Source organism: Erigeron canadensis, chromosome 7 (genome assembly GCF_010389155.1).
Source record: "Erigeron canadensis isolate Cc75 chromosome 7, C_canadensis_v1, whole genome shotgun sequence".
Taxonomy (NCBI): Eukaryota; Viridiplantae; Streptophyta; class Magnoliopsida; order Asterales; family Asteraceae; genus Erigeron; species Erigeron canadensis.
In genome coordinates this window covers 10238502-10253317 of record NC_057767.1, presented here as the reverse complement: position 1 = coordinate 10253317, position 14816 = coordinate 10238502, and the positions used below count along the sequence as shown (strand labels likewise).

General features: G+C 33.6%; 2 protein-coding genes across 2 annotated transcripts; one reads left to right on the top strand and one right to left on the bottom strand.

The window, feature by feature from the left end:
* Nucleotides 1-3617: 3617 nt before the first annotated feature.
* LOC122608943 lies at nt 3618-3995 on the bottom strand. The gene has a single exon (XM_043782011.1). The coding sequence runs from the start codon at nt 3993-3995 to the stop codon at nt 3618-3620; it is 378 nt and encodes a 125-aa protein (XP_043637946.1).
* Nucleotides 3996-13205: 9210 nt separating this feature from the next.
* On the top strand, nt 13206-13688 carry LOC122608942. Its single transcript, XM_043782010.1, has one exon. It carries the CDS (start codon nt 13206-13208, stop codon nt 13686-13688), a length of 483 nt encoding a protein of 160 aa, XP_043637945.1.
* Nucleotides 13689-14816: the final 1128 nt, after the last annotated feature.

Here is a 14816-nt window from a genome sequence, read left to right as displayed (position 1 = left end):
TTAGCACATATTCTTACATCACATTGTGATCTCACAGTGTAAAGCACATATACTTCTTTCTCTCTCTCTCTCTCTCTCACACACACACACACACACACATATATATATCTTATTATCAACTTAATCAACTTCATCCCACGTCCTACATACCACACTTAAACATATCGCACATATATGCATAGCACATGTAGGATATATACTCCTAATTGTGCCTATCAACAATAAATCATACTTATAATCAACTTAATCAACATAAGCAACTTAATCAACTTATCAACTTTGCTCAACTTTAATAAACGTATCGACTTATCAACATGTCAACTTATCGTCTTATCAACTTATCAACTTTAATCAACGTATCAATGTTAATCAACATATCAACTTATCAACTTTAATCAACTTATTCAATTATCAACTTTAATCAACTTTAAGCATTCCATTATGCTTTTAACATTGGTGGTTAGTCACTCGACCCGAAAATACTAGATCAACGTAACTATGCCGCAAGAAATTACTCAAGCAACCACTTTTTAGTATTTCGTCTTGATGGTTAGTCACTCCACCCGAAAATACTAGATCAACATAACTATGCCGCAAGGAGCCACTCAAGCGACCACGTACGCACTAGCTTTTCAACTAGCACGGGTTAAGCTTAACACAACATATGCTCGAGACTGCTTATCTCTATTAGCTTAGGCTACACTTTCACCTAAACCAATCACTTATCAACATCTTTGCTTTACTTATATTATCTTAGGTTACACTTTCACCTAAATAATCACATATCAACATCTTTACTTTACTTTATATTAGCTTAGGCTACACTTTCACCTAAACTAATCACATATCAACATCTTTACTTTACTTTATTTTAGCTTAGGCTACACTTTCACCTAGACTAATCACATCTCAACATCTTTACTTTACTTTAAATTTAGGTATATTCATTACCTAATGAGTTTCACACCTACTTCAACATGTAACAACATTAACGTGCACATCTCATAACATTTCTTTGTGTATCTAGTGAACTAGACATTTCATACTTAAGTGCACATATAAGTCATCACATATCAACATTTAGGCACATCAACGACTTTATCAACATCTTTTGTTTCACACCTCCCGCATGACCCCAATAACCCAACACACATAAGATAATCCAATTAAGAGGTTAATTAAAGAAAACTACTTTTGTTGTGCCTCCAGCGTGATAAAAGTCATGTATCTTACCTGATGATGAGCACAACGATCAATAAGCAACTTTAAAGTATCTTGTTCGAGTTCCCGACTACCTATCACACACATATAATTGACATGTAACATAAACGGGACCTTAAAGAACATCTCCAAGCTCCCTAAACATCAACATAACTTAACATTTGCTCATTATACTATTCATTGATACTCTTTTAGTTTTGATTCATCTTTAAAGGACATTACCATTGGAAAATATACTCTCCCACGATTTCGTGGATACCTTATTCGTCAAAAACAGAGTTACGGTTTGAAAGTTAATACTTTTCAAATACTGAGTAGTTTGCATGCTGGACTCGTGATGTGACATGACCACCATGGTCACGACATGACCTCTAACCAAAAACCCAATTCTTTCAATCTGTAATTTGGATGTGACATGACCATTTTGGTCATGACATGACCACCTGCGGGTTTATTCAATTTTTGCATGTTTTCCACTCCAAAACGAATCCAAACGCATCCAAGGTTAACTCCATGACTTATACACTTAAAATTGACATTATAAACATGTTTCCAATGACCAAATAATGTCATCAACGGATCCAGAAATCAATTGCATCAAATCTATTACCGGTTGATTACCGAAAACCTAATAAACGATAATAATTTGAAATCCGTCATACCCAGCCCTAATATCTGATTTAATTGGGTAAAAACCATTCAAATGATTCGACAATTGATCAATAAATCATGTCTTACCTGTAGGGAAGATTAAAGGATCGAAAGCTAGAAGAAACCACCACCGAATCACCTCGGAATTGCTCTAAACTTGAAGGAGGCTCTTAGGGTTTTGTGTGTGAAAGTTTCTAAGGATTATGAACTGATTATGAGGCTTATGGAACGTAATATAGCCCTAAAATCTGTTGGACCAACTTTCAAAACTTAACATTTAAGCCCTTGCACTGCCTTATAACTCAATTTGTCACTTAACTGCTCGTTTAACGCGTACGAGAACACTTAACGCCTCTTGAATCTTATTGGGAACACTAATTGACTTCATTAATTATTAACAACTTTAATTTTCATTATTTTAATCATTTTAACACATATCCCACGTTAATCATTTAATTCACATAAATACATAAAACACATAGTAACTAACGCTTACTAACGACAAGTTAACGGTCAACGTCAAAAAGTTTTGGGATGTTACATTTATAAACACGTCACATATATTAATTATACAATATTATGTAATATATAAAAATGTCCTGACTCTTAGGAGTCGAGTCACGAGTCAAAAATCAGATTTTCGAGCCGATTCCAAAGTTACGAGTCGACAACGTTGTTGAAAGAATGGTTACTATGGTTACTTGCAGCAGAAAGAATTGCTATATCTTTATATCTTTTCTTTGGGGATACAGCCAGCCAAGTAAGCAAAAAAAAAAAAAAAATCAAAATTGCAATAAAATGTCTAAATTGCAAAAAAAAAAATCAGAGTTGCAACAAAATTTCAAAGTACCAATTTCTTGAAATGTAATTGCGATACGACTAGTTTTTTGCGATTTTTTGGTTTTTTACAGCGATTATGACTTTTTGGTGACAAAATTGATTGTGATTGAGTATATTCTATTGCAAATTTTTTGGGTAATATTTGAAATTTGAGGAAAAAAAAATTGATTGAAATAATATATGTTTATGAATATTTGGGAATCTAGACTATTTTCTCAATATAATATTGTATACACGTATTAGTGTGTAAACCTTATTTCGCTCTTTTAAATATGAAATTATTACTTTTAAATATCGAATGTCTTATAATAATAACAATAATAATAATAATAATAATAATAATAATAATAATAATAATAATTAACATATAGATAGATTTGACATATGGAGATCAATATAAATATAAATAACGTAGTTGTTTATTTTCAAAATATATAAATATATCTTGTTGTTAGAAAAATATATTAATAAATATAAATATAAATATACATATGGATAGATTTATATACTTTTCTCAATTTTCACGTTTTAAGTCTACTGTTTCGATTGTTTCCTATTTGCTTGGACTTTCATTTCATGTTCCTGGATTAGTTGGGCAATAATAATTAATAATAATTATAAGGCATTTGCCAACCCAAGACACATTTCTCCCTCTTCCTCACTGTCACATCAGCTTTTCTGTCTCCTAAATCACCTCTTCCTCACTCACTACCAACCCCACCTCTTCCTCAACTTTTATTTTATTTTATTTTATGTTTATGTTATAATAAAATAAACTAACTTTTATTAAATAAAAACAATACATTAATAAAATTAAAACAGATTACATGTAGAATATATAAAAACAACACGATACATAACTAAATAAATAAATAAAGACAACTTTTTATTTAAAAAAAAAAACTTCAACGTTGACGATGTTGTGCAGGCAAGTTCCAAATCCGTTCGACTAGAGTGCCTCGAAGACGGTAGTGCGTCACTCGATCACGTAACTCCCTCGTCATACGTAATTGTGTTCCAACTCGTTGGTCCCAATTACGAACTGGCCTCTCCTCTGGAATTAACTCCAAATCGAATGGACTAATTACACGACCGTTATAATCAACGACCATCTTGTGCAACATTACACAAGTGTACATCACACGTTTAATTTTTTTTATGCTCATTGGACACGTTCCATGAGTGAGGAGATGAAAACGACCTTGAAGCACCCCGAATGCATGTTTTACGTCTTTCCTTGCAGCTTCTTGATAGCGCTTGAACTTTGTGGTCTTGGGGTCCATTGGACACTTGAAAGACTTCACAAGTGTAGACCATTCAGGATAAATACCGTTGGCTAGATAATACCCTTTTGTAAACTGCTAGCCATTAGCGGTAAAGTTGACCACAGGAGTTCTATCTTCAAGGAGGTGGTCGAACAAGTCAGATTAATTGAGTACGTTTATGTCGTTGTTCGAACCGGCTGGTCCAAAGTAAGCATTTCAAATCCACAAATATAAAGCAACTGCTTCAAGCATGATTATGGGGTATCCTTTGTCGCCACGAGTGTATTGGCCTTGCCATGCGGTTGGGTAGTTTCTCCATGGCCAGTTCATACAATCAACATTTTCGAGCATAACCGGGAAACCATGCACCTCCAAATGTTTCGCTGTCAGTCGATCAACATCTTCTTGGGTCAGTTTTCTCATATACTCTGCGTGATACAATTGAACAATGCGCTTACAAAAGTTATTCAAAGCATCGTTTGACGATTTTCAACCCATTTCCAAGTACTCATCTAGTTGGTCAGCGGAAGCAGCGTACGCTAGCTAGCGTACAACGGAAGTACATTTTTGAAAAATGTTTTAGTGGGAACACCCGCGACATCAAAAGAGGGATTGTGAAAGTATTGAAAGTGAGTCGGTAATGGTTGTATTGCGTTAAAGGATTGTATGTCCTTCACTATACGGATAAACATTTCCTTGGGCATTCGAAAATGCCTGCGAAAATAATCAGCAGGAAAGACGGGTTCCGGGGCGAAGTAATGATTAAATGAACGGGTTGCCGCATCGGCGTGGTTTCTGGGTATGTATCTTCTTGGTGCTTTTGGTATGTTCAACTGTGTGTAACTCTCGGCTTCTCTTTCTTCGTCTTCCACAAAATTAACAAATGTGTTCAACATTTCTGGATCTATAAAATACCTACTAATTAGGGGTGAGCAAAAACCGAACCGAAAACCGAAAAAACCATGAAAACCGAAAAAACCAAAAACTGAAAAAACCAAAAACCATTGGTTTTGGTTTTCTAAAAACCGAAAGTTGTGGTTCAGTTTTGGTTTCTAATGAAATACCGAACCGAACCAAAACTATATATTTTTACTTTATTTTATATTTATATCATTTTATTATTATTTTTTGATAAATATGTTATTATATTTGCATTTTTAGGTGTATATAATAATATCATTTATATGTTTTAAGTGAACATACATAACAAAAATAATTGTATAATTAAACAACGCTTAAAAGATATAAATAGTTATATATAAAATTTGTTTGAAGTTTGTACAACTTACTTTTATGGATTTGTTGTCATTATTGTAGTGTTATATATTGTTACTAATATTGTTTTGAAAATTTGTTGACATTAGTTAAGGTGTAATTATAGGGTATAAACTTATAAATTTTTGAAGCTCAATTTGACCCAAACCACAAGTGGTTAAAAACCAACTAAAACCGAAAAACCGAACCGAAATAGACACAAACCGAAAAACCGAAACCGAAAAAACCGAAACCCAATGGTTTTAGTATTAAAAAACCGAATTATAACGGTTCGGTTTCGATTTTAGTCAAAAACCGAACCGTACTCACCCCTACTACTAATGTAGGTTGTTGAATCTTCGTCGGAACTTGACATTTTTGTTTTATGAAATGGTGTATTGTTTTATACTTCTATGTGTGTGTTTGTGTGTATGTGTGTTTTTTGAATGAAATGGTGTTGATAATAGAATGATGAAAGTGTATGTATATATAAGGTGGGTTTTTTTTTTTTATAAAAACTAGCCGTTAACATTTGGAAAAAAAAAGGCAAACGATCAAATGCATACTCCCTCTTCCTCGTCTACCCCCTTCGATCCATCGACATGCCAATTGAGGACTCACTTGGACGAGCTCCCTGCCATTGGTTTCCCCATCGACGAGCTTGAGGAAGGGGCTCGTCGTTTGCCGTTGGCACCGGCCTAAATATACTAAAAGGAGTAAATCGAGATTTGTGCCTATTTTATCCTCTCACTTTTCTAATGGGATAGTCCAAATTCAAGCCCAATTATTTACAACGAATTCGATAGAGATTTGAGGCCCAATACACAATCCATATATGTATGAGAAAGAATGTTGTGGTCTATATACTGTAGCACTTCGATCTTTCTCTTAAAATTTCAACAATTTCTACTTTTAGTCATTTTCTTATGTGCGAGATATAAAGTCAATTTTTATGGTTTTTATGGAGCAACAACAAATATTTTTTTAAGTTTATGTAAGCCCAATATCAAAATACAGTTAATAATAATGGTATTTCAATATGTTTGTAACATTTTATATCATTGTTATTGAGGTGTCTTTATTTCTATCAATAATATATCATTGTCGTCCATGTAATGTTCCTTTTTTTTTCCTTTCCTTTTATGCGGTATATGTTATTTTCATATTTATTATTGTGTGTTATTTTTATCATAGTTGCGTAATGATCTTCCGGGACAACGCCTGAATGACATCTCTCATTAGTTACTATTTACTAATACGTACTAGTGTATACATATTATGTTAGTATTAGTATTGATATAGTCAATAGAAGCTCGGTTCTATCATATATATATATATATATATATAGATTATAGGTAAAACAAAACAATTATTAAAGTAAAGCAAATAAAACAATAGGTTTTTCTTCAGTGATAATCACCGTGCATTATGAAAATCATTTTACATCAATTTCTTCGTGACTCTTCGTGCATCAATTTAACCATGATCTAAGGGTCAAGATCTTGTCTTATTTGTTTTACTTTAATACTTGATTTACAATACTCAACCCTTTTATATATATGGGAAAAGTGAATATAAGGTTGTCCGGCACTAAGCTTAGGTGTGAAACCCCTCACATACAAATTTTTTAATATTTCTTGATTAATGAATATATGTTTAGGCCCCATGAATTTTATAGATTAAAAAAACAATATGTGAGTGTTCTACACTTAAGCTTAAGTTACCTAACAGCCTTATATTCCTATATATATATATATATATATACCAGGATCTTTTACCCGCGCGATGCACGAGCCAATAATTATTAATTTAATTAAGAACATGACAACTTCTAAATAATTTATAATTAACATTGTTTTGACAAACTTATATATGATCTCTGCAATTTCATCATATTCATTTCATAAAAGATTTAACTTCATAAAAAATAAAATCATAAATATAAGAAGATGTGAATATAATAAAATAAATTAAGTTACCGTTAATGTTGAACCCATCTCGAAAAAAAACACAATCACCTTACAAAAATCTTTAAAATACATATAAAAACACATATTATAACTATGATGAGATTGTTAGAAGAAATCATGACATCCTAAAATACGAATAAAGCTATAAAAAAACAATAATATAAACTAAGATATAATATGAAACAAAACCATAATAATGATTATGAAATCCTAAAAAATAACATATTATGTTGAAAATAACCCTTATAAAATATGCAACTAATAATTAATAATACAAAATTTAAAATCATATAATTATAAGACTTTGTATGATCTCATTTGAACTATCAATTATGATAGTAATTTTCTTTCCATGCTTTAATATTTAACTTAGTTAAGTTAGTTTTATTTTTATATTTATACATCAATAATAAATATATTTGAGTATATATTGCCAAGCTTTATAAGATTTGATATGGGGTATTATTTATAGTAATCTAATTTTATTTTATATATATATATATATATATATGATATTTATATATGATAAAAATATTGTAGAAATAAAGATGGAGATGCCACGTAGGAAAAATCCTACGTGGCGAAGTCTAAATATAGTTTTTAATGGAGGTGGATAGCCTTATAAAGCTAGGATAACTATTGTTTTATAATGTATATAGATATAGATATAGATATAGATATAGATATAGATATAGATATTAATTATAACTTCGAACATTTAGTTAACGGTGAATTATTCTTTTCTTATGAATGGCAAGCGTTGGGATTTTTCTATCTGAATATTTGTAAGGACCCATGGTCAATATCTCGTTGTTTAAGGTACGTGTAAGGCTTCACAATTATAAGGTGGGGGTGTCCTGATGTCATATCCCGACTGAATGTTCGAAAAAAAAAAAAACGATTGAATTATTATGAATCAATCTTCTTTGAGTATATTACTTGTGATTCTGTTAACATAATGAGTAGTTAATTTTTTGAGACATCATCTTAGCTAGCTAAGGATTTATTTAATTCCGTTTATTGCTATAACCTAGTTTTATGTACGTTTAACTGAGATTCATGCGTGCGTATCCGGGAATTCAAGTTTTATTCAAAGTATTTTATTTTACTTTTAAATACAAATTGCTTAGTGAAAGACACTATTTAATTATATGAATTTAAATATTGAAACGTGAATGTGAAACAGATTACGATATCTAATAAACTATTCCAATGAGGTCTCTTTATCACTGATCAACTTTGGTTCAAATGTTTTATGGATGTATGATTTCCTTACTATCACATAAAAGAGCCAATTGTGTTACTATACTTTCCTATTAGACATATAATTTTATTTCGCTTTTTTAAGTTGATCCAATTAAAAAGAATCATATTTTTCTTCCGACCCCGTCTAATTAAATTAAACATCTTCGTCGTTACTAACATCATCCCTAATCGATCTGCACCACTACCATACTAGCTAGTTGCTATACCCTTTAATAAGTAAATTATACTAATTTCTATTAATTTTACATTGATAAAAGTAGAGTAATATATAATTATAATTATATATATATATATACTAGGTTTGTTACCCGTGCAATGCGCAATTGTTGACAAATCATTTAGTAAAAGTTTGATACAAACATTTTAAATTGCAATTCGTTATATATAATCAAAAACTTGATAGATAAAAAAAACAAAAAAGTATTATTTCATACTAATTAATAAACAGTTGAACACTATAAATCTTAATATGTGGGCTTAAAATCCTCAACATAGAGTAATAAAAAAAAACTTGTATTCATAATGAAAAAAAATATACATAAAATATGAAAAATATATAATAACAATTATGTATTAATGGTCGTAATCAAAATTATTCTAAAACAAAAGAGGACATCAATTTAATAAAGAACACATAAAAAGCAAAATATCAAAATTCAAAGAATAAAAAGTAATGAACCTGTTTGGTATTTATACATGTAAAAAACAATTTTAAATAGATATAGAGATAAATATTTTGTGAATAAATAAGAGCAAATCTTTTCAAAATAATGAAAAATTAAAAGTTCAAGTTTTGAAAATTTGATGTTGTCGAGATTTCCTACTTTTAGGAATAATATTAAGAAGATTATGGAATCATATTTTCATTTTAATCTCTTATAAAATGCTTATTATTTTTAATAAATTTTATATATTTTTGCATAAAGTAAGATAAATATTGTTTAAAAGTTATGGAGATACCACATAGGATGAATCCTACATGGCAATTTTTTAGAATAGCTTTAAGTTTGAAGAATGCTTTAAAAGATTTGTTTAACTACTCGTTTAATATATATATATATATATATATACACACTAGGTCTTTTACCCGTACGATGTGCGGATTTTTTTTAAAGCAGTATAATAATAAACTATATTATGAAACATGAAAAATATAGTGACCTCTAATCTTTGGATGATAGATTAATGTAATGTGAACTCTATGCATAATGTTTTAACATACAAATATACCTAAATTCAGGTTGAAATTTGGCATTGAGGACTTTGGCTATACTTTAAAGAATTGTTATAGTTGGTCGAATACCCGCAACATACAATTAGGTCAACAAAACAAAACAATGAAGTGTAGTGTAGACCTACATATAAAGTTGAAACACGCGAATTCGATTTATTGGAGTTCATAGAGTATATGATCAAGAATTAGGTGAAGATGTCTGGACTCTGAGCCAACCTATTTTGATACATCTATTATCTTCTATAAGTTCATATAGAGTATATTATTTCCACATCATGATGATTGAATCTTTTGACTACATAGAGCTTGATGAATGTTTAACTATTTGTTAAATAGCAATTATATACATACACAAAATAAAGCTTTAAAAAAACCCTTTTTATAAAATTACTAATGTGATTAGATTATATTACCATTCATCCTAAATACATACAAATGGAATCAATAACAAATGAATTTGTAATCGTACGTACAATTCTAACAAATATAAGGATTTAGTAATATAGAATTTGTAATCGTACGTACAAAGTGACAATTTTATTAAAAATAAAAATAAAAACAAATAATAATAATAATAATAATAATAATAATAACAACAACAACAATAATAATAAAGGGTATATAAGAATTTGCGGATTTGTAATATTCTTGCCAAATTAATGTTGATCAATCTCATAAATATATTGTTTTTCATATGCGATATATCCAATTTTATAGTTTTTATATTCTAATTTATACTATATTTTCTATAAAAAAGATTGATAACTTAAAAAAAAATGAAGATGCCACATAGGCTAAATCTTATGTGGCAACATTTAAGCATAGCTTTGATTTAGGGAGGATGACTTAAAAGGTTAGGATTCCTACTATTTTAATATTTATATAGATATATATATATAATAACAAAAAGTCAACATTATTTTGGCACGGTATCAATTATCTAAGTTGTAACATGCATGTAATAGTGATGAAGAACATTATTTGCGAGGTAGTAAATGGAGTCTCAGTTGCGAAGTTGTAATTGGAAGTGCAAGGTCACAATTTTGGGGTTGTCAATTAGTTAAAAGACAAAGTGAAATTGAAATAGTAAACGGGGTCACAAATTGAGCGACGTTGTCGCAAATCGAACTGTTCTTTCCTAAATTTTATTCTAAAAAACCCTAATCGTTTCTTTCAATCTGAAAGGTGTTTATAACATCATATTGTACTTTTAAAATAATACTAAAGTTGGAAACTCGAAAACGGACTTAAACCCGAAATTAAAACCCATTTGAACAAAATTGGTAAAAATTGTACAAAAATCCTTAAATCTCAAGATTTTGTTAATGAAATCATGCTAAACTTTGACAAAAGTTGTAGTATATGATTCTAAACGTTTTGGATGTAAAAAGTATAATACTTGGCATGTGTATAGTGTGTATAAAGAGAAATCAAGAATTCCAAAAGGAGTATAAAAAGGTTTTGATTCTTAATTTAAATCTGATCAAAAGAGATGTTTGTGATGATTTTTATAAGGTAGAAACACTATTTCTGACACTAAATCGGAACAAATTAAAGTAAGCTTGGATTTCAATAAAACTTGATGTTTATGAGGTACTAGACGGCTACGCAGGTGTACACGGGGGATTAGGCTTTGGAGTGAGGAACGATGAGGGTCGCACGATATTGGAGTTTGCTACTACACATAATCTGGTTATTGCAAACTCGTTGTTTCGAAAGAGGGATTCTCAGCTGATTACCTTTCAAAGTGGCCTAAATAAGAATCAAATCGACTAATTCTTGGTGTGTAAAGGCGACTTTAGGGCTTGCAAAAATTGCAAGGTACTTCCGAGAGAGGCGGGCTACTCCCAACATAGACTGTTGGTAATAGATTTGCTCCTGAGTAAAAGAGAAATGAAGACAGAGAAGGCTGTAAAGCCAAGAATCCTCTGGAAAAACCTAATGGGTGAAGCAGCAGAGACGTTTAGGTCGACGATTAGCTCGAGGTTCACAAGGGAGATAAAGGACGGTTCGCATATGGGAGCTGACGAGTTATGGACACTCTTGGCAGAGGGTATGAGGGAGACGGCAAAGGAAGTTCTAGGGGTAACTAGAGGAACTGGACGACAACGGAGAGTGGGTAGGGAATCTTGGTGGATTAGTGAAGAGGTCCAGTCCAAGGTCGCGGCAAAACTTAGTTGCTTTAAGGATCTTGTCAAAAGCCGCCAGAACGGGACAAATGAATACTGGTCATTGGCTAGGCAGAGGTACTATGAAGCCAAGAAAGAAGCAAAGAGGACTGTTGCTATAGCAAAAGAAAGAGCGTACGAAGAATTGTACAAGAAACTAGATTCCAAAGAAGGCGAAAACGAAATCTTCAGAATCGCTAAAGCAAGGGAGAAAAGACGTAGGGATTTAGGAGATGTCATTTATATCAAAGACGAAAGTGGACGGAGCATTGTGAAGGAGGGAGACATTAGAAAAAGATGGAAAGAGTACTTCGCCAACCTATTTAATGGGAGAGGGTCGGGGAGAGTTGAAGGAGGAGAAGACCTCACAGCACACTCAAACACACGCTACGACGACTATGATGCTACGAGGATCAGCCAAGAAGAAGTAAGGGTCGCCCTAAAGAAGATGGGGAGAAACAAAGCAGTAGGTCCAGACCAAATTCCGGTTGAGGCATGGAGATGCCTGGGGGACGTGGGGATAAGCTTGCTGACAAGCCTCTTCAACAAGATTTGGACGAGTGCAAAGATGCCAGAAGAATGGAGACTTAGTGAGGTTATACCTATCTATAAGAACAAGGGAGACGTGCAGAGTTGTAGCAACTATAGGGGCATTAAACTCCTAAGTCATACCATGAAGCTCTGGGAGAGAGTGATCAAGACGAGACTTAGAAGAGTTACGAAGGTGGCAGAGAACCAATTTGGGTTAATGCCAGGGAGGTCGTCGATGGAGGCTATCCATATCACCAGAAGCCTTATGGAAAAGTATAGGGAAAGACAAAAAGTGTTACATTGTGCCTTCCTAGATTTGGATAAGGCGTACGATAGTGTACCACGAGAGCTGATCTGGAGGACGCTCCAAGCGAAAGGAGTTACTGGGAGATACATTAGTGTCATCAGGGATATGTACGATAGGGCAAGGACCGGTGTCCGAACACCGGTGGGGAGCACAGAGCTTTTCTCAGTAGAAATGGGCCTTCACCAGGAGGAACTACCGTGGTGCATGATTTTTGCAGATGACATTGCACTAATTGCAAGATCGACGGAGGAGCTAAACCGTAGGCTCGAGAAATGGAGAGAAGCCCTTGAAGAGAATGGTTTGTGTGTGAGCCGAGAGAAGACTGAATAGCTACGATGTGACTTCGATAAACAGGAAATAAGACAAAATGGGGATGAGGATATTCGCATCGGGGAGCGGATATTGGGTCCGAATGTGTCTTTTAGATACCTCGGATCGGTGATACACAAATCGGGGGGGATAGACGAAGACGTGACACATTGAATCCAAGTTGGATGGATGAGGTGGAGATCAGCTTTTGGAGTCATGTGCGACAAGCGGATCCCGCTAAAACTGAAAGGCAAGTTTTACAGAGTGGCTATTAGACCGACTATGTTATACGGGTCAGAATGTTGGCCGATGACGAAAGCCCAAGCATCTCGAGTAGAGGTGGCAGAGATGAGGATGCTAAGGTGGTCTTGCGGGAAGACCCTATCAGACAGGATCCCCACGGGAGTTTTTAGAGCCGAACTTGAAGTAGGGACCATAATTAACAAGCTAAGAGAAGGGCGCTTGAGATGGTTTGGCCATGTTAGGAGAAGGGATCGAACAGCACCACTAAGGAGAACGGAGTCTATTCACGTCGAAGGCATACGAAGAAGGGGAAGGCCGAAGATGAGGTGGGAGGACCGATTAGCGAAGGACCTAATAGAGCTTGGTTTGTCGAAGGACATGACGTTACATAGGACGGCCTGGAGAACTAGGATTAGAGTAGAGGATTAGGTTAGGGTATGATTTTTGTGGGACTGCGATTGACATCTTTTTCCCATAGTGCCTTGCCTAAGGTGGTTTGTGTTTGTTTGGCCGGGAGAAGTAGGCCCAATATAAGTGACTCTAGGCAACAGAAGGCTTTGGCCTGACAGGAAAAGAAGTAGGTCGACGGAGGTGGAAGGACAGAATACCGAAGGATATGAAGGAGTTTTCTGGTGGAGGAGGTGGACAGTGAGTGTAAGGCATATGGGAATAGGTTTTTGTATACTTTTTTTCCTTAGACTTTGGTTCTCAGTAACCTCCGTAGTAGTTTTGACCTGAGTAGAGGGAGGCCAAAATCGAGGGGGGAGGTTACTCTTGGCTGCCCCTAAATGCTTTGCCCGTTGGAGGACATGACTGATGAGAGTTTATTAGAGGACTAGGACTAGTTTAGGGGTTTGGGAGCTTAGGAGAAGGCTAGGTTTAGTCTAAGTTAATGTCTAGCTAGGCGGCTTAGTTAGTGTGTTTCATAGGTTGCGCACCACCCGTTATTTTCCTTGGACTTATCGGGCACTAGGTTTTCTTAGTTCATTCCCTATATGTAGGTAGGTTTGGGATTTATGCTGAAACACTTTTAAATTTGTCTACGTTATACACGGTTGTTATTATATGTGTTTTGATGAGTGCTTTTAGTTATTTAGGGCGTTTGACGCTACTTTTCCTTTTTGTTCTCGGGTGTTCTCAGTAGACGGTGTCAAGAGGACTAGGTGTATAGGTTACTTGTGTCGTTTTGGAGCGTTTTAGTGAGTAGACTAGGATTAGTTTGGCTTTGCGGCCCTTAGTGTTTAGTCATTTCTTACGTATAGGTATGGTTGTCCTGGTTGTTTGTACCTCTTGTTTGAGATCCTTGCTGAAGACTTTGTGTATTATGTTCCTTCATTTTATGTTATTTTTGCGTATTATGGTTCCTAGATTTTACGTACTGTGCTTAGGTACTTTTAGGCCGTACGTTTGCTACTATTCCCTACTCTTAATGTAGTCATACCCAGCGGACATGTATATCATCTTAGCATTTTCTCGGCAGACAGGTATAAACACTTTACTCTTTTTACGGTTTTTACATATGCTTGGCCGGAGGTGCTTATGGAAGCAGTCTCTCTA